The sequence below is a fragment of the Gasterosteus aculeatus genome, chromosome 7 (genome assembly GCF_964276395.1).
Source record: "Gasterosteus aculeatus chromosome 7, fGasAcu3.hap1.1, whole genome shotgun sequence".
Classification (NCBI taxonomy): Eukaryota; Metazoa; Chordata; class Actinopteri; order Perciformes; family Gasterosteidae; genus Gasterosteus; species Gasterosteus aculeatus.
The window spans coordinates 19,915,631-19,939,985 of record NC_135694.1 but is presented as its reverse complement, the minus strand read 5'-3'; the positions used below and the strand labels follow the sequence as shown (position 1 = coordinate 19,939,985).

The following is a 24,355-nucleotide window of genomic DNA, read 5'->3' as shown; positions in this document are numbered from 1 at the left end:
TATTCTTTTTTTTCCCCCCGTGGTTCCTTTTTAGACAGTGTTTACAGATCATCAAACAAAGCAGGTAGAATGGCGAGGCGACTAACAGCATCACTCTGGGGGAGCGTAATTTACATCTGTGGGATGAAAGGGACAAAGCCGTCTCGACACAAGCATGTGCTTTTAATGGCCATCATTTAGATTATCATGCATCATCCAATTACCATCGGCATGTTTATTATGCAGAGATTTGACGCTCAACGAATGCAGACGTCCAGGTTTCCGGGTTCTGAGTATCGGTGAAGTCACTTAACAGCACAACTTTAAGAGCTTGGCGCTTGGGTGATGGGCAGTCGTGGACCACCGCACGTTTTTATGCTACAGTCAAGATACCATTTAAGTGGATGAGTTAAATTAAACAAAAGCAGGGTGGAAAAAACATGTAATCCTTCTGATTGCATTTAGTTACACATGGATCATTTTCAAGGACAGGCATGTAAACCTGGCAGCTATCCCAGATATAATGCATAAGACTCCCTGTAATCTATGGTGGAATGGGGATGTGGTAAAAACACATACACACACACACACACATACACATGTTCAAACATGGCCATTCAATGTACATTTACATTTTCAAGACACAAGTATGTATTAAATAAATACTCTTAGTATCTGGGATTTGAGTCAAGTTTCCATTTTAGTACAAATAACACTTTCACGTCGTGTTGAGGGATCAGAGAACTTTCCGCACAGCACACATCTCCTTGAATGCTCTTGAAATGCTCTGGATTGAGTGTGAGCAAGTGTGTCAGTTTGGAAAGTTGGAGACAAACAAACTGGAAAAAGGGTGTCATGCACATTTTTGCGCTATAGGCAGGGAGGCCTTAGTAGGTTTCATTTTTTGAGGCAATTTAAGAAACCTGACAGTAAATGGCGGTATTATATCCACATGTTGACACTACGCAGCTGCGGCTTGGGGTCACAGAAGCCAGAGGGAACATTTGGGGCACGAGGTATGGTACGGAAAATGCTCCAGAAATATCACTCATAATGTGTTGACTTTAATAATGGAGTCACACCCGAGAAAAAAATGAAGCCAGAGGTATCGTGAAGAGGGCAAAATGATCTTCAGCTCTTGCAAGAGCAAAACCGGCCACGGCACTTTCAAAGAAAGGAACTCCGCTCCAACGCTGGAATATGTTGTTCTTTTGTCAGTCTGTGGACGTGTTAATGTCACTGACAGCTGCCTTTGTATTACATGGTGAATAAGACTCGCGCCAATATAGAGAATTAGACGGACTCTGTATTTAGTTCCAAGAAAAGATTTTTTTTTTTTTACGTCTTTCTTTTCATGATTGCTTAGTGTGCCTCGGGAGAAGGAGGCGATTCTTCTTCAATGGATAAAGCTGTGAGATCTGCTGAAGTGAAACACGGTGGCTAAAATAAACTGTGATCGTGGCCAAAGAAAAATGTGTTTGAGCCAATAAAGCCTCGTGGAAAGTAAGTATGTTGTCAGCTCTCCAACAAAAACTTTTCTTTGCAAATTCACCCGCCAAACTCCACCTGCAATATTAGGGGTACAGGAATGCTATGCTTGGCTAATGAACCTTGACCCTCCAACAAAAACACAGTACAACATGTATATTTCAAAGCATCATTTCTTCTTTGTGGAAGAGGATGTTTGACGATGTTGTTTTTTCCCAAACATGCAGTCATGCTGTATTGGATTTTCTACAATAAAAAATCAATTACGTAAATGAAGATATAAAATAAACTAAAATAAAAGAGCCTGTGACCAGAAGGATCCAGTAGTTAATCTAGCATGCGTGATGTTTTCAGAGCATGGAGATGTTTTCCAGCCGTTGAAAGAAATCAATGGTCCGACTGGAGACTGTCCAGGTGAGCTCCTTCTGTTCCGGCTGAGGAGTGAGGATGATAACCTTCAATGTCCTACTTTGACTCTATCCATGCAATTTTGCCATTCCATTGATTTATCTTTTTATCATACAAAGGCAATAATCTCACATGGCCCTTTGAGTTTCACCGAACTGCAGCAGAGCGCAAAAGATAAATGTGTCCTTTTCCAGCGTGGGTCAGGGGCCACATGTGGATATTGCGGGCTCCAGAGGGAAAGGTGACCAAAATACCCAAAGGGCCACACTTTGCAAATGCACTACTGTCCCAACATGATCACTCACTCCTTATCTTTACACATTTACACACACACACACGTCCAGGAGTAGCTATTCTTTCTAAACGTGCATTCATACCTCCCCTATTAGGAAAGCTTCCGTGGAAGCAAACTCGTACCTGAACACACGTGTAGAAATGCCAGTAGACAAAAAATCCCCGTCAGACAGGCAGGCATCATTCAAGAGCAGCTGGAAAACGGTGTAAATCCCGTCAGAATGCGCTTTGTGTTCCGTCTCATCTAAATCACAACTTCTACTGCGGCACCGCTGATGGGGATCCGGGTGTGTGTGGGGGGGGTGAGTTCGTCAACTCCGCGGCCACACAGATAACACTGGTCAAAACTGCTCCTCGGAGGGTGGATTTCTATTTGCATCAAAGTTCAGATCAGTCGGAGGCATCATCGCGGGTCACTCGAGAAGTAATCCACTCAGCGCCACTTGGTTTCCCCCCCCCCGCCTCTCCACTCCACGATCGGTGCTCCTCACACTTCCAGACGCGGAGAACTTCTCGGAATGCATCTGTGGTCGGAGACGCGATCGTAATTCCACTTCATGGGGACGTGATTCCTGAACGGAGAGCGGAATCCAGTCGCAGTTACTTGTATGGTCGGGGCGCGTGTCCGCGGGTTCGTGGGACTGTGCGCTTTTTGGATGAGGCGCCGTGCGTCTCTGCGCTCTGCGCTGCGTTTGGCTTCCCTGTGACCAGTCAGAGGCTTTCTCGGTCTCGCAGATGAGATTCCAGTGAGTCAGACGACGTTCAACCGCACGAGGACACATTCACAACACGAGGTTTCACTTTGTCTAGAGGACGTCCCTTATGAAAATGTAAAAAAAAAAAGATCCAGGCTACACGAGCATTTGAAAACATTCAAATAAAACTACATAAAGTGTTTTTTATACGTTTAAATATCCAAATAAACGATTATCAAGTCCCATAAATTAAGTTGGATCAAGCTTAATTAAAGGACGAAGTCCGCAATAGTCAACAAATTCAACTGGCTGCACCAATCAAACACTTTGTTTTAAGTGCCCTTCATTATATGTTAAGATAGAGGTCTACGAAGGCCAGCATTCCCAAACCAAACGTGTATTTAATATTTCAAAGTGTGTCTACAGTTGAAAGTGAGCATAATTTGACCTTGGTGGATGATATATGCTATTTTTAACCTCCCTTAGACAGAGAGACGTGCGCTTTCACTGTGACCTTATTAAAACCTAAAGGGATCCGCTCAGGCAGCATGAAAAAAAAGAAGGGTGTATTCCTAATGAGGCAGTAAAAAGTGCCTCCATTCACACCCAGTAGCAGCAACATTGGGACTCTTCTTCAAATGACAAAAATCGATTTTCCCTCTCTGACCTCTCTACACGCCATTTGGGAATTAAATGGCATTTAAAGTGCATTAAGAATGGGAAGCCCAACATAATATATCTCAATTTCAAACACACTGAAGTAATAATAGCAGGGCTTTGGCTTGAGTCAAATACATTTTTGTATTAACTGAGACTGACCCTAAAGTTAATTGTGACAGTATAGCTGTGACTTACTGTACCGCAAATGTGTCTTCTGTTGTCTAAGCAGGTCAGCACTCCCTCTGCTGGTTGCTAGGCTGAAGTACAGGCTGGGGGGGGGGGGAGGGGGTTACCTTTTTGTTTAACATATAAAGTTAAAATTCGTTCCGTCTTAATTCTGCCCACTGATGTTATCGATGTAACAAGGAGTATGTCAGAAGGTTGCATGGTACAAGAAAAATATATACAGTTTTAGTTATTAGAATATGTTATTTATACAACAAAAAGCACATGCTAGTAACAGATACTAGAGAGAATTGATAATTATTCATTCAGAGAAACTTAATTCAGTCTTTCTCACTAACAAGCCACAGAAAAAAGGGGTAATAAGTAACATTTATACTGAGAAAAAAATGGAATGACTCAGCCCTCCCTGCCGCTGACCTCTCGCCCTAAATCCTTTAATTGCCCTTTGTGGACCGCTGGTGGCTCTGCTGAACGGGGCATGCATTCAAGGCTGAGACATCACGTCAATAAATAGACATTTGAAATTACAGTCTTGGATAAAAAATGTGCCCTATCTTTTTTTCCCAACATTTTCCTCTCTTTCCGTCGCTTTGTTGCATGTTCTTATTTGTCAATGTCCAATTCAATTTTTGCGCATTCCTATTCTGGTTCCATGCTCACATTTTTCTATTCCCTAGTAAATACTATCCCCATTGTATGACTGGCAGCTCTGTGGGCAAAGGCTGACTGACTGCTCGCAAACATAATAGCACCATAATATTGTAGAGGACAATATGGTGTTGGTCCATTTTATGTTTGTATAATTAGTCTCATTTGATAACGATGTAGGTTATAAAAGCGTGCGCATTATAGTCGGGCTAAAGTGCAACTGAGGAGGGGACAGAGGTTCAACAGTGGGGGCTTGTGCTTTATGCGCATGTGGACTCGACATAACAACAGGTGCAGTGAACCCAGCTAAATGCTGGGTTTGTCGTATCGTGCGCGTCACAATTGGTGACAATCCAAAGCATCTCCAGTTCCTATATTTCCAGGAACAGATGGTGAAAAATGGACTCAAAGACTTGCACGTCTTCGTGGCTACACAGTCCACAAAATGGCAAGGATTTCAAGGAGACAGTGCCAAGTACTGGGACCTATTTTTATTTATTTGTTTCACTCAAAAACCGCTCTGCACTTGGTTCTGAGCCAGGGGAGAAAATATCTCCAAAAAGTACAAAGCTAAATCAAAAAAATATTCATGGAGGAATAAATCATTTGGAACCTCCACAGGCAAACAGACCTGGCCTCAGACGGTCCTTTATTAATCACTGTTGGCTGCTTTGTCCAAGAAAAACAACATGCATACACAGGAAATCCAGATTTGAATTGCAGGAGTTATGTGGATATTTGCGCGCGTAAGACATATTGCTGCCTTTAGCTGGAATTCCAGCTTCATTATTTGTTTTCCATTCTAGCTTTTCTTTGCTGATTCTCCATCCTCCCTGTTTTCTATCATCTGTGACAGCTCTTTAGAGACCATCACACAGTATGAAAAGATGATGCAATGGCCCGTGTCTCTAGCGACCCCCCCCTCCCCTGCAAATTGGCAAACTGTCAGCAAACCGTGCAGATAGTCTTATCCGTCCTTAAGACTCGGACATCCCTTCAACTTCTCACAATCTCATCTTTTTTTTTTATCCTGACAGGCCACAACGATTTTTATGTCTGAGAAAAGGGCTTCTCATTATGAGAGATGAAACAGACTGATGAAGAATCCCATTTTCAGTCATTAGCTCCACCACGTTAGATGGAAGTCAGTACAAGCTCCCAATTAGGTTCCATAAAATAAAAAAAAACGTTTTTATGCTGCCCAGTAAAGATAAAACGGCAAAAACATCATTGCTTTAGAAACTCTATTCCGCCTTCTTTTTTTATTTCAATTTACTCCAGTCATCAAAAGGAAAACAATATTATTTTGTCATCCTCCAAAATGGTAGAATGAAGAGAACTGCTAAACGTTTTGCTTTGTTCTATATCAGTACATCCCAAAGTCAGAGCCTGAACCAGAAAAAGTCAAAGCAAATGGAGAGGGGATTGAACCGTATTGGCTTCGGACACAGCACTTTAGGTCTGCAGCTGCTGAACTGGCATTAAGTGGTATTAGAGTCTTTGTCAGCAACGGAGAAACACAGTCCTCTTCCGGGGAATTGGGTTCAACATTTTATCTTAAAAGGACAACCAGAGAATCCACACTATCTGAAGCACCACTTTACTGACTGCTGGCTTATTCAAGGCTTATTTCAGAGACTTCTTTAACACTGTTTCATAAGATTAGACTAATTCAATACTCAGCCGCTTAGTGGAGCAAAAATAATTGCATGAAACAGATTTTGTAAGTTTGAATATTAAAGAAATTAGAAGAATAAAAAAAAGAGACTGAACAACATACACACACTTTTGATTCAACCTTGTAGTGGATTAACACAACTATAGGCTGCAGTAACAACAACATAATATGTGACCATGGACGGAAATGATGCCACTGTGCTGTGAGCCAACGAGTAACTTCATCAACATATCAAAGCCCTCACTTGGTTTCTGTAAGAGAAGTATGGTTGTTGTTCTTTTTCAACCACAATGGCCCAAATCACATTCAGCACTTAAATTGTACCTTTGTACTCAACGCTGTTGTCCTGTTCAGATGCAGGTGGTTGAGAGACGACCTCTCGGCTCCCTCTTTGTTTCTCTGTATCTGTTGGGATGGGGACAGCAACAGTGGGTAATACAATTAAAAAGAAATGAGCATTTTAGATTACAGTTCTTCTTGAGTGGTAGCCTTACTATACTACAATTAAGATCACCTTTTTGTTTTTCTATTATATGCTTTTGGTAAAACCATAACAGACAAAGGAAATCCAGGATTTATTTGACTCATTTAATACATAAAAACTGCAAGCATATACTTTTATTTATAGCCCTCTCGCTGATAATGCAAACTGGTACAAAATGGCAGCAGTCACAACAATATAAACAAGCGATATAAGCCTTATTTTATGTAGGATTTGTGTTTTAACAAAGAAGAAGAGACATTTCCATTGCGACTAGATTGAAACATTTTCGCTGGGACCACAATGAGCACCATCTCTATTATGAGTGATCACATACAATCAGAGGTGAAGTATGTACCAACAAATCCACTTTTTATTCCAAGGAGAATACCATTTCTTCGGTATTCAATAAGTACTAAATAGCAATAAGTCATTAAGTAGTAAATCAAACAGGCAATGGGAATTTAGCAGAGCATCCAATAAACCGTTTGTAACTTTTACAATCATGAAATTGTCATATCCTTGATAAACACAATGTGAAAGATATGATTCATGCATAATGTCCAGATGTTTACTCACGCCACCAATAACATTTAATCGATGAATCCATGCGTTACAAACAGAATAGGTGCTTGGCTTGTCATGGAAATTGTCCATAGTTTAACCACTAGAGGGGGCCACCACTTCATCACAGCACTGGATATAATCCCTTTTTTTTGTGGTGGTCTTGTTAAATTTCAGTGTTCAAAAAGATGTCTAATTGTTAGAGCCATTAGAACTATGGCATCAAATCCATACTACACATCGATATGTCACCATAACATCTTTGACTGTGGCCGGGTTGATACTGAAATCAATGCTTTTAACGGATGACAAAACATGACTGTGTTTCTAATTTAGCCTCTAAAAGACTGACTTCTATCAACCCTGTTCATCTCATCAGCATAGACATATATGTAACACTGAAATCCATTTGATCAAGAATGAATAAAAACAGAGAAAGACAAAAACATTGATTTAAACTAAAGGAAAAAAGTTTGAAACGCGTTTTTTTTCCCACAAATAAAGAGTTAAATCATATCTTGGGGTCTGTGTCATTTTGCAGCGACGAGAGGACAGTGTAACTGCACTTAGGAGGGGGGGGGGGCATTATTTTGATAAAATAGTATTGGTGAATATATGTGTCACTCCGCACAAACCCAAACGTGTCATACCAGTGGCACATTACAAAGCAAATCCTCGAGTTCAACTATTCACAATGTCATAATACCAGAGAGGGAGAGATACTCTGTTTAAGAATATTATTAGACTCTAAATGGAAACACTGTCTTGGCACTGAAAATCCCTAAAGCCTCGCAGCCTTTGCAAAAGTCTGCTGTGTGCAAACTACTTTTGCAATGTGGACACCAAACATTTCATTTCATAAAGTATGATTGTACCAAATGTTTCAAAGTCATTTAAACACAATCTCTTCTTAAAAGAACAATAACTGAACATAACAACACAGCAAAAAGTTAATAGAATAAGTAACAATGGCGTTGCTATGTGTATGTCTACGTCGTGTACGTCAGTGAAGGGATTCTCACCTGGTGAAATGTCCACAGCATGGCCTCCCCACTGCGGCTGACTGACACAGAGAAGGCTGATGAGAAGGAATGGGATGAGTGTTTGGACAGCCTGCATGCTCCCCGATCTCCCAGCCGGCCGTTGTGAAGGCCCTGATCAACCGGGAACCCAGAGACAAACGTATTAGGACAGCATAAACAAATAAACAAATGCAAGCTGAACTTGAGACGTGCTGGATGAGCAAAATGATCAGTTTCCACTGTGCCCCCGACATCCGCAAAATAGCATCATGATAAGACGATATCCAAACTCCTCGTTTACCATCCACCCTGCTGGCGAGTAACACACAGAACATTGTCCCTATGTGAAATCAAAGCCCAGAAGAAGCCAGATGGACTTTCTTCTGAAATCCACCCCGCATGAGGCCAAACTCTGAGACTGATCCATCCACACATACCGAGGGAATGCCGATCACTATGGTTTCACTGCTGCATTTCGTGTCATATTCCAACACACCAGTGAGCTCCGTGCGAAAAACAGTGTATGTGACCGCTTTGTGTTGCAGTGCTCCAGATTCATGCATAATCCAAGTCAAACATCATACAAACATGCCCACATTTATCTGGTGCACCTCTCAACCTCAAGCCCCCCCCAAACAAATACACACAACCAGGCAACGAACACTGGTGCTCTGGAGTGGGAATGGTAATGAGATACCATGATGGCGCCAGGTGGGAGAGATGGGAAGTCACTGCCACTGATCAGCCATCTGTTGTACAAACAGCCTTGCAACTCAACCTAGCTGTCTGATGGACAGCCAGATTCCTGGGATGTCCTGGCTCCCTCCGGCCAAAGACTCTATGCCCCACTTTAATTGTTTGAAAAAATTCCAAACTAATATTCAACACAGTAAATATACCAAAAGCTTGTGATTGAGACTCATCTACCAACTATATAATTTGTTGTTAGCCATTATCTGTATGTGAAATTGAAATAGAACCACTAACATGTGATGAGTGATATATTTTGTTCTACAGCTTCAACATATTTTATTTTCTAACCCCTGGAACAGTCTTTATAAACGATTAACCGATATATATTTATATACATATATATATATATATATATATATATATATATATATATATATATATATATATATATATATATATATATATATATATAATTGTGATGAGCTGTTATGAATTTTGTAAGCAGAATTGTCTCAATTGTTTGAAAGATTGTCTGAAATGGTATCATACATGGTGTTGGGAATTATATTCTTTTATCTCTTCTCCACATTCTGCAATGGGTTTATGATCATTTGTAAGTCAACGGGAGCTTGGCATGTGTGTATGCATGACAGGGCAGTAAAAACTTGATTAGTCAAATGAACCACTGAGATGGGAAAAGCCAATATAGTGAAGATGCTGAGGTTTCAAAAGCTATGAAAGCCAGACACAGTAATATGCCATTGTAATATAATTTTCAATATGAATAACATTCAACATATTGACATCTGCTGCACATTATTTCCACACAATCTAGGATACATCACTCACATAATGAGCAAGGCAGATTGTATTTTCTACAGTGCTGAATATTAAATGTGGGTGGTAATGACATCATTGCATTCCTTAGTGTTATCTAAGGAATAACAGAAGAACAGAAAGAATGGAAGAAAGTGGGTGTTGAAGGGAAAAATACTAATATATGAAAATATACGTAATCAATCCAAGATGTAGTTTTGAATTATGCCAGTGAGAGGTATGAGTGAAATACAAACACGTACGTGTTAATATGTTGATAACTGCAGTGGTATGGTTTTTTACTTTAACATCTGAAAAATTAATTGAAAATGACAAACGAAAACAACAAAATTCAAGTCAGGGGTACAATATCTAAATATTAACAATATGTGTGGAGAACATATGAAATATGTACTTTCTGTTTGTATCATTATAACAATAATAATACATTTTATTTATGTAGCACTTTGGAAGGCACTCAGTATTGGTATACATATATATAATAACATGTAAGCACCCTATGAGTATGTCATGCTTTGTCATACACAGTAGATGTCCTCCTCATAAAATCCTCAGGAAAAATGCATACTTAATCCAAACCCAAAAGAATGACAATACAATATCTGCTGGGGTCATCTGCTCTGAGCTAATGGGAAAAGCCTGTAGATCGAAGGAGAGGGGACTACTGATTTCCTCTTCCTTCTTCTGTCTGCTGGAGAATAATCACAGTTTACCATCTAACATATTGTCAATAAGACCGAACGGCAGCTCCCCCTACGCCACAGCAGACAGATCACACACTGTAGGACGCAGTGGAGCGTGAACAGAATCAGCCTCAAGCCTCCCCCGCCCCATCCCCTCTCCCTCCTAAATACAATCCCCCGTGCTCAAAGACACAGGCAGGTGAATTCCAATATGTTTTATCATGTACACCCTGTCGAAAGATGCAGGGGTGATACTTAATTACAAAAGGCATATTTACCTCGAACGCAATTTGATTATTTGAATTTATTACGAGTGCACCTTTTGTAAGTGAAATATTGTATAGGCTTTTCAATATAGGGCCAAACATTATGATATATGTAGACGTCTTTGCCCATTGCAGACTGAGATGTGGTGGTTATCCAGCAGCTCTGTAGCACAACACCATTGGGGGGGTTGGGTGTGGGGGGGGGGGGGTCTAAGTGAAAGCCGGGGGCAAAACCAGGAAGTATGATTCACTGACTTTTATTTCCCGTGCACAATAACTGGAGTCTGAATCAAGAGCACAGAGGGAGGTGTGTGGAAGAAGAGGCGTGTGCTTTTGAGATATATTCAGATTTCTGATGTACACACAACACACAAACCACCTACTTATATTACTGTCACTCAAATGTGGCCACGCATCACACACCTTCTCACATTGTACAAGGCTGACACTCTCTCCGTGTAGGACTGGAGAGTCCTTATCAACACCTGGCAGGTATCGCCGACATGTGGGTTTGTCATTTGTGGAAATAAATGTGGAGATGGAATTCGGGGCTTCATCACTGTCACTGCAATGCATTACAAGAGCTATCGGAGCAAGACGAGGGATATTAAACGTATGAGAGGTAATGTCCGGGGCCCTGTCAGGGCTCGCGGTAACAGGTCATAGTCGGCTGAGTCGGCATTATGGAGGAGAATTACTGGTCTGAGGAGTAACAGCCACGAGGGACAGTGACCTTTGGCCCCACAGGACGAAAGACCCTGCTCTGTCAGCATCAAGACCTTGGACAGCTAAAACATGTCATTGCCTTTGTAAATAATGAAGACAACACACTGTGCGTTTGGTGCATTATAAACATCTGTTCAAGCATTTCGGTTTTAGGAGGAAAGGAAGAAAAGTACACGGCAAGTAGCCAGATGCAGATAACAATCGTTTCATCAGTCCTTGATGAAGGCATTCACAGATTAAGGGATTCATTAAGGAATGTATCGGAGTTCAATGTTGCTTTAGGAGAGTTCTCATACCTCCTCGCTGTTTTTTCCCACAGTCAGCAAGGGGGAAAAATCTTTGAGTTGATAGTAGAGCATAACAAACTATAATAAACTATATTCACCAGATTAGGTGATCCTTTAAGATATGATTTGCAGTTGCTTGAATATTATTCAAGTAGTTACTTGTACATTGTCTGATCTGTGTAGTGTTTTTGAAAGCAATGAAGGTTTTTTCAGCACCAGCGTCACAGAGATGGAATGAAGATTTTCATTTTGTAGGAACTCAAACTGTTAGACACTGTTAGACGTTTCACCTGTTTTCAACATACACACAATGAAACCTTCATTGTATATGCATTTTGGAAGAGGCAGCCAAACACCTTACATACAACTGCATGATTAATCAGCAACATGGTTGACTGAGTTTATATTAAAAGACATTAATACAAAATGAATACAAAATATAGCATAACTAATCTAATGATAAATGCATGATGTTGACTGGACTTTCAACTTCTCCTCAGTAAAAGTATATATTTTTTTTTTTTTAATTTTACACGTTTTTACAAATTAAAGGTGAAACTCAGCATCATTGCTTTTTGGCAACATGCAATCATTAGAATTCAAATAACAACTATTATCAGTAACTTTCAGCACCACAGCACGTGTAGAGCTTCTTCTCCTGTGTGAATAAATGGGCAGGGAATAGATTCAATCCACTCTCCAGTCAACCACAATGCCAAAAACATGCACACTCGCAATAATAATCAACACCATCAAATATACTAACCAAGTCTTGCTAATATAAATGAGTACAACTTTATAACTTACCCTCCAGGTTATTCCTCCAGCATCATTGTTCCCTTTTCTCTGGTGAAGCCAAATCTCTGTCAGTGTGTTTTTAAAGCATGCAACTACCTAACAATGAAAGCAACGACAGAAAGGGAAAAGGAGGATACAATGAGAAGGGAGAGAAAATCAAAAGAGGGAGCCTATTCTGAAGGAAAAGCCTAAATAATCCATCTGTGATCCAGGAGACGCTATCAGATGGGGTGCATACAAATCACAAAGCTACCGCTGCAGCAACCTAGGTCCAATATCCTCAGGGTCCTAAGGCTGCACTCACACAATTTACTCTTACAGATTAAGTCTGCTACCTCACGTACTCAAGGACATAATGAAACGGTGAATTTAAACAACGGAATTAGCATTTGAATTGAATTTTGTTGAAAAACAAGAACATTTCTTTTTTCATAGTTTTAAGTCTTTGAGGACATCGTGTAGAGAAGTAGAGAATCACAGTGAGTGTTGCTGTAATACGGGGACATGTCTCTGCTTCGTAGTTCACAATCTGCAGAAAAGCGTCCCACTGGGTCTGTTCACCTGCAGCAAAACAAGCCTGCCTCTATCTCTGCCACCGAATGAAATTGAAATTGTTTTCACCCTCTTATTTTTTGTTACTTGCTCATTCCCAGTCGGGTATAAACACAGGGGAGAGGGGGAGAGGGGGAGAAGGGGGGTGCTGGAACCTTGACATGCATAAGCCTCAAGGCAGAAAAAGACCCAATTCATCAAGGAGATAGCGATGACAAACACATTTATACCGTAGAAACTGTAGGCTTTTTTTCCAGTCCACCTGACTTGCATGTCTCTACAGCTCTGTCCTTTTCTCTCCCACTATATACATTTTCATGACAAGTGCTCACTTGTAACAGTTACAGTATATCATTCTTTTTGACTGATGAATGCATTGTCTTCTGCGTAATCATGGGTGTGACAAAAGGAGAATTGATGCGCAACATTTCTCAGCTGCTATTTATTCAATTCAATGTACCGTGCTGCAGTGAGGGGATGAGAGGCAAATCCATAGACGCTTTTGCTCTAATTTTTGTTCCATTAAATTCAGCCAAACAGCTTTAAAAAGCCCGTCTACTAATTCCTCTTGTATATTTATGGAAATATCAATCTAAACTTTATCGCCAGAGTCAAATGTTTGAACTGATGCTAAAGCCAGACCAAGAAATATACAGACAAACACACGAGGGACGTTAACAGGATTTATTAATCACCAAAGGTACAAATTTAGCTCTTTGGCTTTTGTGGCTTCTTATGTAGAATTCTTTTGTGAAAAAAATTGAAGGATGGGCAAATGTATAGAGTCCGATGCTACGATAGAGGGGCGTCAGGCCATGTGACCCGAAACAATTTTCTTTTCAACTGCACTCTTATCTGCAGCACTTATCCAGACCCTTCATCTAACTCAGCCGTGCGGTTTCGAATTAACCTGAAGTCAATATCATGGTCATCTATCACGATGGCAGGAGCAGACTTGCAAGTGTGACATTGGAAAAGTGGTCTCCTCAAGTGGAAATGTTGCTCAGCTGGTCACAATAACCAAGTCAGTTGCGTTTTGAACCCACGGTGAAATACACAAAGTTGGACATCATGAAAAAATACCTATAGACTTCCTATTAAACTTTTAACCTGTTTTGGAACAAAGAAACATATTGTTGATTGAGCAAGTAGAAGCAATATAATTTTTTACATTCCCCTGTTCTCTTTGGCGCCTTTGACATGAACGTTCTCAAACACGTCCTTATTTACATTAAGCGGCGGATGCCAACTCACACATCTTTTGTTATGTTATTTACTGATTGTGTTTCCCAATTTCCCATCTTGTTTATTCATTTAAAACTAACTAACTCAATGAAATGTAGGAAATGCTCATTATTGGTGTTTGTGAGTTTTCCCAGGATAAATAGGACAATCACAACATCAGATAATTGCTATTTAAATTATGCCACAACTATAAGTGCAGAGCCTTTTTTGTATTCAACAAACTTATGTAGAGATATATCTATTTGCCTTCATTCATTTATAAAATCATCCCTTAATCATTGTTATTTGATAAGACATGACCTAGAAGCACATTGGTATATTTTTTTAAATGTATTAATGTTAAGAATTAAATCAATTTGAGTGGAAACCTGCTGATCCCTTGGTTCTTTCTGCCCGGTTACAAATTGGTGTCTTTGTTTAATGTTGGTTTCTTTCGGTGTTTCATTTTATATGTAACATCAACTATTGGCAAGACTCAAAGTTGTCTGAGGTCCTAAACTATAATCTTCTTACTGTGCACCTCAACAATTTATCATTAAATTTATATTATCTCACTCAATAATTAAACAGATCCCTTCAATAAGAGTGCTCTCATATACACAAACATAATTCAACTGTGATTTGCTCACATTACAAATCACCATACATTCATATGGTAATATTTGGGTTTCTGTGCCTTTCTCCTCTTTGGTTGAGCTGACTGACAGTCCAGCAACAAAGCTTATTTTTGTGGATTGACCATTATACAAGAGCTGCATGGAAGAGGCGTGAGAAAGCAACTTGGGTGTCATCGCCCCTTGGTAATCCCGCTCGTCTTCAGGAATTCATTTTCTCACCAGCTTCACTTCAAAATGACATTTTGACACCATTTACATGGAAATCACTTGGTCGGTAATAGTGGCCTGTGTGCAGACAGGTCCTCTCAGAGGGCTAGGCTATTAATGGACATAAACGGTAAAGAGAATGAAGGGAGGAAGGAACGGAGGAAAGGAGGAAGAAAGAATGAAAAAGAAAATAGGAAGGAAAGAGACATTTTATAAGGGGGTAGAAGGGATTTACAGGGTGAAAGTCGAGGTCAGAGCTTTGATCATTAGAGGGATGGAGACACTGATGGGAAGTATAATGTGGGAAATTCCCCATGTCGTCTTTCTTTTACTCTGCTTCTCTAATACAAGTGTGAGGTGTAAAGATTTTCCCTGAAAGAAGAAAAGAAATCCAACATCAAAGCTCACAGCTGAGTAGGTCCGAAGAGGAATACATATAGATTTCAGCACTGTAGTTCACAGAGATAATGAAGAAAGAAAAGGGTCTTAATTCGAAAAGAGTTTAAATTACAATGTGTGCTTTTCAGGACAATTTTAAGACAACGTCAATCATTTCTCTGTGGTGGTCATGACTAATTGAACCTTATCAACATTGGGTTGTAAAGTGGATTTGATTGTTGAATCAATGTATTTTTCCAGGATAACGTTTAAATCAATTTCATATGAAGACATATAACAACAAAAGATTTGTCTCGTAATAATATGCATGTGTGCTGTCATTGAGCCATTTGGGAAAAATCTTGTTTGAAACTACTTGTCAAATTTTTCTTAAAAATGGGGTGTAAAGGTGGCATTAATATCACTACTGTTTTTGATAAAGTGCTCTTGCAAAAATACATGAATAAATAAATCATGATATTTCAGATTTTAATTTCTGCGACCCTCGGTAACCTTCAGCAATTTTTTATTTTATCTAACTCTTTAAATTTTCTTAAGAATGCACAAAGATAACAATTTTTTTTTCATAAAGAGCATAATTTCCGTTAATTATTTTTAAATTTTATTATTAATTGTGTTCAGCCAGTGTTCGCTGGCTGACATTCGATGCAATACTTCAAAATGGGACTTTTTTCTATCAAAAGTAAGATGGGAGACAAGGGTGCATTACTAAACCACCCAAATGTGTGGTCAGGAGATATGACTTTTAATGAATTCAATGTGGTTTCATAACGGCAACCAGTGCTGTGTGAGGGAAAGGGAGGATACAATATTTAACTTGGTCGCTACAGAAGAGAAATACAGGACAAGAAGCTTGGAATTCTGAGGGTATAAAGGTCGAACCATCACACCTCCACAACAGCTGGGGTTTAGATTACTTTCCCTGACACTGGTGGAGGAGTAGGATTGGCCTTTTTCACAGCTGCATCTTGACCTGGTATATATATCGAATAGGGCTTTTTTCAAAACATTAATGGTGGTTTCGTTCCCTTCCACTGCGGCAGTCAGCCATGGGAGTGTGACAGTGAACCAGCATAAACAATATCAGGACCCTAAAAGCTAAATGGAATCCAGTCATCATTCATTTGATCATTTACACCTGTACTTTTCTTTACATAACTGAGACGTTGCGATTCATATTACGTTGTTTTAAAAAATAAATAAAAGAAGGCAATGATGTTTTGCTGAATAAAGAAACAGTTTACCTGATGCCTGTCAAGGACTAGTTGGACATTATCATTCATGTTGGAGTGGTTTTGAGTAACTTAAGTCAACTTAAAGGCCACCTAGGTCAGGTATGTAACATTTCTTCTGAAAATATAAACGCATTTATGGAAAATAGACTCAACAATGCAGTCGATGGAGACACCAGAAGAATGTTGTAATATTGTTTGAATACTTCGGATGCAGTTCTCTCATACTGGAGTGGTCTGTGAGAAATTTCCCTCATTACTGCAAAACTATTAGAAAAGGTTCTTGTGAGTAGTTGCACCAATGCGGACACCAATGCAGCTCCGATTTGTCAACTGAAAGGGGCCATATCTCAGCTCCTGCAAATATATATGTCTATACTATATAATAGTGTGATGTGCTTCGTGTAATTCCCATTTTTTTAAAGTGCCAGTAAATGCAGCATAACAGTCAGGCGTGCCGCGCGTAGCTGCGACGTTGATAGGTGGAAAGAATATGACGTCAGTACGTACAGCGGGACCTCTCAGAGAAGATAAACAAAAAAAAGGAAGGAAGCCTTCGGCCGAACGATCGCGGCAAAACCGGTTTAAAAAAAATCAAACGTGCAAGCTTACGTTTAGCAACCTCATGTGGCACTTTACTGCTTAAAGCCTCACCATCTAACTTCCCCAGTCATGGACGAGGGACTCATATTCCGAATGAGTGCATTTTCCGAGCAGGGGGGGAGGAAATACATGGAGGACGTGGTCGAGATAAGAATCGAGTACGAGCCGACGCCGCAGCCCGTCGAAGATGATCCAAAGGCGCAGGGACACGGAGTCCACGCGAAGGCGGACAGCGAACAGCCCAAACAAACGCCCGCAAACGAGGCAGCGGAGCGTACGATCGCAGCCGAATCGGGCCCGGCCTGCGCGATGTGGGTCGAGAGCCCGCCTCGCGGGGACGAGCGCGCGCCGCCGCCGCCGCTGGTACCGCAGGAAGGGGTCGCGGAGCGTGCGGTCGACACGCGCAAGTCCGTGGCGTTTTTCGCTGTTTTTGACGGCCACGGGGGTCGAGAAGCGGCGCACTTCGCGAGGGACAATCTGTGGGATTTGTTAAAAAAGCAGCGGGGCTTCTGGTCGAAGGACCACGGCGAAGTGTGCGCCGCCCTGCGGAAAGGCTTCGTCGCCTGTCACCACGCGATGTGGAAAGAGCTGCGTAAGTCGCTCGGAGTTGAGCTGAATTGTGTTTTTGTCCCCTCGTGCCCCCCCCCCCCCCCCCTCGCCCCCTCATAATTCTTGCTGTCACCGTTTGGTCCACAGTGGGCACATTGCGCATCCTCCTCTGCTGGTGGAAGGATGCGCATCCCGTTGCTAAGGACCTCGGTCCTCTGAGGAGGTGACAGCGAATGTTTTCATCCCGGCTTTAGATATGAACGGATTAAAGATTAGAAAGAGAGACACGATAACCTCAATCCAAATAGCTCCATTTACTGTGGCGATATGAGACCATATGCCGTTCTATTTAGGGTTATATCCGGTTCTGTTTTCTCTCAATTGTGGTGGTGAGCATGTGTGTTTCCTCCATCTAATAAATGCACAATAGGAACTTCCTCAGTTATGAAATATTAAAGAGATGGTTGCTAGAAAGAAAACAATAACCAGGAGTATCAATACACAGAAAAGCACAGACATGGGACATGAAGCTTATAGGTCACATCACTGATTCACATTCACTGATATAAAAAGGTAGAATGACATTCACAGCCACAGAGCTGCACACGTTAAACGTAGGAATTGAATGATTACACATGAAGTTACAGAGAACCTTTTGCACTGTTGGAGGCATCGGGTCGACACTGATCCTTCAGTATAGAGGAACTTTGGACAAACTGTGTTATTCAGTCTGGTTAGTGGGATGTAAATGAATACTGGTTAAGCCCATAAGCTGAAGCAAATACTAAATACTACCCCTCCCCTAGGGGGGTTCTTTTGTTTGTATGGTAACATGGGTCAAAGCCATATTTAAGCCATATCTGAGACTGAAGTAAGCCTGGTTACGTGGTCATCATGATTTATAACAGCTCTCTGATCCACGGCTAGTAGACTCTTCATCTGTAGTGCAGCCTGACAGCGATGGAGTCCACTGCTTGTGGCTTTCATCAAATGGAGAAGCTTTGTCTTTGTGGCTGGTTTGAATCTGGGAAGATCGAGAAAAGGGTTGTATCAGCTGTATAGAACAGATGCAATGCAGTGAGCTTCTGTACTGTGGAGTAAAAGTTCTGAGGAAACGGAGCCAAACTATCCCATAAGGTTTCCCTTAAAGCTGTGGAGCTGCTGGAAAAGTGGCCATTCGTCAGTTCATGTGTGCGCTTGCATTGCGCCGGTGTTATTTTGGGTTTGAATGACAAGGAAAGGCTTCCTTGCCAGATGGAAAGGCTTCTTAACCATCTTATACCTTGTATTGATAATCCTCTTACGCCTCCTTTTGTTGTAGAGTGGAAATCACACAGTCCAGTAGGTTATTTCCACCTTCATTCTAATTTGCTCCAATGCACCTTCCTCATTACTCGTTGCCATTCAAACTTTTCCTAAGTGTGCCTTGTGTTTCGCGTTTAAGGAACCAAACCAAAAATAGCTTTACGTTGTAGTTTCAGTATCCCAAAGCAATGTGCAATTTCCATTTTGCCGTTGTCCTGCACGACTTACCAGACCTTTCCTAGTAGTGGTCAGAGAGCAACATCAGTCATTTTAAATGTTGTATTCATCCTTTTTCTCCTTCCAGCGGAGTGGCCAAAGACCATCACCGGCCTGCCCAGCACATCAGGAACCACCGCCAGCGTGATTGTGATCCGCGGGGTCCACATGTACGTTGCCCATGTGGGGGATTCCGCAGTAGTGGTCGGAGTGCAAGAAAACGACTCGGATGTCACGCTGCAGGCCCTGGAAATAACACAAGACCATAAACCTGAACTTCCCAAAGAAAAAGAAAGGATTGAACGCCTGGGTGGCAGGTGAGTGGCTCAACAGGACCTCCAGATGTTTTGAAGATGAAGTTGTGTTACAAGGTTGTCAGATGAAATCCCGCTGACCCCATCGCTGCTTTTCTTGCCAGCCGGCCTTTTTTTGTATTGACGGGTGTTTTGATCTCTCTTGTAACTGCAGTGTAATGAAAAAATCCGGGGTGAACCGCGTGGTGTGGAAGCGGCCCCGGCTGACCCACAACGGGCCTGTGAGGAGGAGCACCGTCATCGACCAGATCCCCTTCCTGGCCGTGGCCCGATCCCTCGGTAGCGATGCCGTCGGGTTTAGTGTCCATAAAATGACGCTTCGTGTCCATTGGAGTTTTTTCTTTAACTAAGTGTTTAATGTTTCTGAATAATCTTTTAACAGGTGATCTGTGGAGCTACGACTTCTACAGCGGGGAGTTTGTGGTTTCCCCGGAGCCCGATACCACCGTGATGACCCTTGACCCCAACCGGCATCGCTACATCATCCTCGGCAGTGACGGGCTGTGGAACATGATGCCACCCAAGAATGCCGTCAATATGTGTTCCAGCCACGACAAAATGGTGGTACGGGACAATAGAATTACCGCCAAAGTTGCGTCTTTTGAAATGAAGAAGACCGCAGTAGTTAGAATTGACAGGGTTTTATTAAATCTCCCACTCACTGCTTCTCCGTCTTTGCCTTCCAAGGGGCCGAAGGGGATGTCCTGCGCCCGGCGGCTGGGATGCACCGCCCTACTGTTCTGGAAAGAACGCATGCTCCGTGCAGACAACACCACGGTGATCGTCCTGGCGCTGCAGGAGCGCGGCGGCCCGCCCGTCCCGATGCATCGGGACGAGATCGTTGTCGACATGTCTACAGGAATGGACCATGTTCCCTTCCCGGGAACTACCTATAACACATGCGTGGTGCCAAAGGTCAGTGGCGTAGCTTGGTTTTAACCTCCTATTGTAAAACTTAATTAGGATGAACCATTTAAGGGCATATTGTAGGTTGCATATATTTTCCAAATGTATTCAGTCACTGCTGGGGAAAGCAGCTCAGCACCACTTTGACCTCAGAACAATGTACAGTCTATATGTGTGCGTCCTTTCTGTTGTTGTTCGCTATTCGCTGTATTGTCTTTTTTATATATTTATTGTCATTTTCTCTAATCCTTTCACCATTAGTAGAAATCTGAATGTTTGAAGTCACCAATGGTGGTTGACTTAAGGTCACACCAAACATCCTTCTATCAGTGCAACAAATCAATCTTTGTTTTCGGGGCCAACAGGAGGAGCATGAGGATGACATGTTTTTTGAAGAAGATGAGATATATGGAGAAGAACATGGGGGATGGCCGTGCCTGGAGTGGTAGTGAGGTGACTGCTCAGTTACAAAAAAAAAAAAAAACTTGTGTCAGCATTGTCACAAGTCAAATGATTTGAATGTCGGCCAAAAACAGCTTTTCTTTATAATAACATGCCAGACTTCCTCTCTGGATGGGAGTAGTGATTGAATTTGTATTGATGTTGCTATAAGAGCGCTGTAGATCGATTATTTATTGAAATATGTTGTCCGATGCGTTAAATTACTTAAGTCACAGATGTTTACCATCCCCAGTAAAACCTCAAACCACCACTCTTCGCCCTGTAGAGGGAGACAGTGACATTAAAATGGCCCAACTCTTATTACAGTATACGGAGTATCACATTATAGTTTCTTGTATTTAGTCTTTACGTACACACGAGTGAGAAGACATTATGTCTTATATTAGTTTGCTATTAGATGAGCAAAAGGAATAAACCTTACAAATGTTCATATTTATTTCAATTAATTCCAATATCTCATCCAGTTTTGATAGAAAGAAAAATCTGAAGGCTACTTTTCTTTTTTCCCATAACCAACCAGGAGAAAGATTGTTTTTTGGAGGAGAAAAATCACATCCCTCAGTTGAAGGTCATTGATCTATATCGACTACCTTACATCCTCTAGTAGCCACATTATCATATGGGCATGAAGCAAACATAAAACGCATCTTAATCTTAAACCAATATTGTGTGTCACACAATTGTTTTATTTTCTGTTTACTATTTGTCCATTTGTAACGCCTTCCATCTGTGTTTTATTCATTTTACAATAATGAATGGCAAGCAGTGCTTTTTTTATATTAAACATATCTACATGTATTATTATATGACAAATTATTTTTTATATTTGTATTTTTTCAGCTGAGTGATGCAGCAAACGCTCCCTCACAAGAACGTTCCACGGCTCTGTGGCGGGCGTGTGGGCTGCTTGAAGCAGCTTCCCGTCCCACCTCCCAGCACTTACCCGACGCCGACTCCGCGGGGGCCGCTCTGCCCCCCTCAGATGGATCAGCGAACGATTTTGAAAAGCAGGACCCCCCGACCCAGACGGACTGCGCGCCTCCCTTTAAAAGGTCTCGCCGGTCTCCGCACACGCACACCAGACTAAGAGGCGGCCGCCGGCGGCCCGTCCCGTCCTCCGGCAAAGGCTCCCCCCCGGAGGTCCCGGAAAAGAACCTAGAAAGTGAACATTCCAGTCCAAGTCCAGGTCAGAAGAGAAGCTCCCCTGAGGAGAGCGGCATCCTACCGCAGCACCCGAACTCCACTTTGTGCGTGTGCTGATTTCTGCCTCTGAGGAGGGAAGGATAATCTGTATCAGGGTCGCCACGGGCTTATTCCTAGATGTGTACTTTTTTTATACAACAAGTCTTTGTTTTTGTAAATATGTGGGAGATTTAAGATTGTGAATGTCTTGTGGTTTTAACCTTTTCTTCTTGTTCTCCTTGCTGTCCCTACTTTAAAATTGAGTGTTGGCAGACATTTTTAAATCCGTTAAATCTGCACAATCTATTTTCGTATAAGTATCTATAGTATATTATAAAAGATGTATTTTGAGGATGATAACTACAATCTGAGGTAACATCAGTTCTACAAGATGATGACACATCCAGTATCCAGGATTTCTAATGAATGAATTCTCTGTTTTAGATTGATTTGACTTGTCTGATGCCGTAACATCCCAGTCTTTTCTTTATTCGAGTGAATAGCTCAGACTAGTTGTTTCTGGGATGAAATATGCCATTATGCCATTATTCGTTTTGTTTTGAAGCCATTGTTAGTGGTGATACTGTAGCGTGAAAATAATGGAATTATTGGGGGGGAAAAATGATCTGAGGTATTTTTTGAGTGTAGTTATTATGAATCTGTTTCTTGTTTTGTATTTACCAGTGACTAATTAGGTACTTTGACGGTACTTTGCTTGACAATTCTTCTTTGTCGGAGCGATCCATCTCCATTTTTGACTCCGCCGATGGGTATTGGTACTGTAAATGGTGCTCATGTGAAAGCCAAGACCAATACTTGTGCCTCACTGAAAGGAGGTTTGGAATATGCTTTCTTCTTTACTTACGTTTGCACAACACCCAGTTTATTTGAAGTGCCACTTGGGCACTTAACACCATTCCAATAGCCCTTTCCATGTTTCATACCTTGTGTGGTCTGACCTCATTACTTGTGTTTTTAATCTGCGTATCTGCGAAACACCTCGTGGTACGTTACAGGGGGTGTATTGTGATTTTGTATCTTGCGTTAACAATGGCAGCTCAGTTACTGTTTTAGCAGATTTCTTTCGCCCCGTTCCTTTTCCATTAAAGTGTAATGGTTGCCTTGCACAAATGAGTCAGAGGTGCTATTCACACGTTTTCATATTTAGGACTCAAACGGGTGAGAATCTCCAGGATATCTCAATGCGAGTACTGCTGTGGCCCGGCTTGTCACCTTACCATCCACACCTCCGGCGGATGGTAAGGTGACAAAGCACCTTTTTCACAGCAAGTCGATATGCAATAGAAGTATGTACATTACATTATTATGCAAAATGTTTTTTCAGGAGTCAAGCATGCTCGGATATACTCTTATGTTGTGAAGTGTCCAGAGGTAATGGATGTTAATAGCCGGTGTGTGTTTTTTGACGATGACAATACTTTGTGTCTGGCTTCATATCCACTGCAACCAGTTTTCAGGACTAACTGTATAAGCTACATGCGTTGAAAGGGACGGGATAAACATTTGTCTGTGTGTTGTAATAAAGTTCTCATTTTCTATATTGTTATTGTATTGTTGTCATTAAGTCAGTCTTTTGCAGTGCAGCCATGTTGCTTTAATACCAATATCTAGCCCATTGTGTGCAGCTATATTCATGACTATAATCATTGACCAGCATGTTTCTGATTTAAAGTAACATGGGCCTTACTTTTGTAAATGGAATTGTGTTTTTCTTCAGCTGCTGTGTTCTTTGCATAAAGAAGCAATGGTTCTGCTGCCTTATGTGCAGGGTGTACTGGCGTTATGTTCCAGTAGATGGCGGCCGTGTAAAGAGATATTATATTATATTATGGCTCTTATCGGTGAATGTACTAAAAACGAGCATCATCAGTAAGGTGCTCTCGGTCAGAAAGTTGTATTTCTGAAATATCGTTCTCTCTAATTTTGACGCTTTGCTGAAGATGTCAAACAGGTCCACGGTCTTTGAGTCTTTGCTCAGGTTGTTCAAAGGTGGACCAACATCGCAGTCAAAGAGAGAGCTGAAGGAATCTTTCGGAGCGACCAGTCAGATTATTCTAAGTGTCGTATTTCCTAATTGGACAGAACATGTGAAACTAGAAGACAACATGAAGGTTTTTATGTGTTAATCATGTATGAGATGTGAAATTCGGTT

At 41.4% G+C, this 24,355-nt stretch overlaps 2 protein-coding genes across 6 annotated transcripts in view; one reads left to right on the top strand and one right to left on the bottom strand.

Moving 5' to 3' along the window:
• Positions 1–2,894, bottom strand: part of LOC120822484 (roundabout homolog 1) — a 63,907-nt gene extending 61,013 nt beyond the window's left edge. For all 3 annotated transcript variants that reach the window (XM_078107129.1, XM_078107127.1, XM_078107128.1), the window contains exon 1: positions 2,293–2,894. Coding sequence is in view for 2 of the 3 variants with exons in the window: in XM_078107127.1 (XP_077963253.1) it covers positions 2,293–2,353 (61 nt within the window). In the remaining variant the exon portion in view is untranslated. The remainder of the gene's footprint in view (positions 1–2,292) is intronic.
• A 14,231-nt stretch (positions 2,895–17,125) lies between these two features.
• LOC120822611 (protein phosphatase 1D) lies at positions 17,126–23,741 on the top strand. Of its 3 annotated transcripts, XM_040182403.2 has the most exons (7): positions 17,126–17,840; positions 19,407–19,635; positions 19,787–19,911; positions 20,015–20,196; positions 20,320–20,547; positions 20,904–20,991; positions 21,841–23,741. In XM_040182403.2, the coding sequence occupies exons 1-6, from the start codon at positions 17,318–17,320 to the stop codon at positions 20,985–20,987; spliced, it is 1,371 nt and encodes a 456-aa protein (XP_040038337.2). In that variant the 5' UTR covers positions 17,126–17,317; the 3' UTR covers positions 20,988–20,991; positions 21,841–23,741. The 3 variants fall into 3 exon arrangements, with proteins under 3 accessions (XP_040038337.2, XP_040038336.2, XP_077963252.1); XM_040182402.2 differs by lacking the exon at positions 20,904–20,991 and having other exon boundaries at positions 17,146–17,840; XM_078107126.1 differs by lacking the exon at positions 21,841–23,741 and having other exon boundaries at positions 17,146–17,840; positions 20,904–21,135.
• Positions 23,742–24,355: the final 614 nt, after the last annotated feature.

Excerpts from the sequence above, each read along its gene's own strand:
- LOC120822611 (XM_040182402.2), top strand. The coding sequence starts at position 17,318 with ATGGACGAGGGACTCATATTCCGAATGAGTGCATTTTCCGAGCAGGGG. Across the intron at positions 19,636-19,786 it reads ATTGAACGCCTGGGTGGCAG|TGTAATGAAAAAATCCGGGG; the intron begins GTGAGTGGCTCA and ends TTGTAACTGCAG. Across the intron at positions 20,548-21,840 it reads ACACATGCGTGGTGCCAAAG|CTGAGTGATGCAGCAAACGC; the intron begins GTCAGTGGCGTA and ends GTATTTTTTCAG.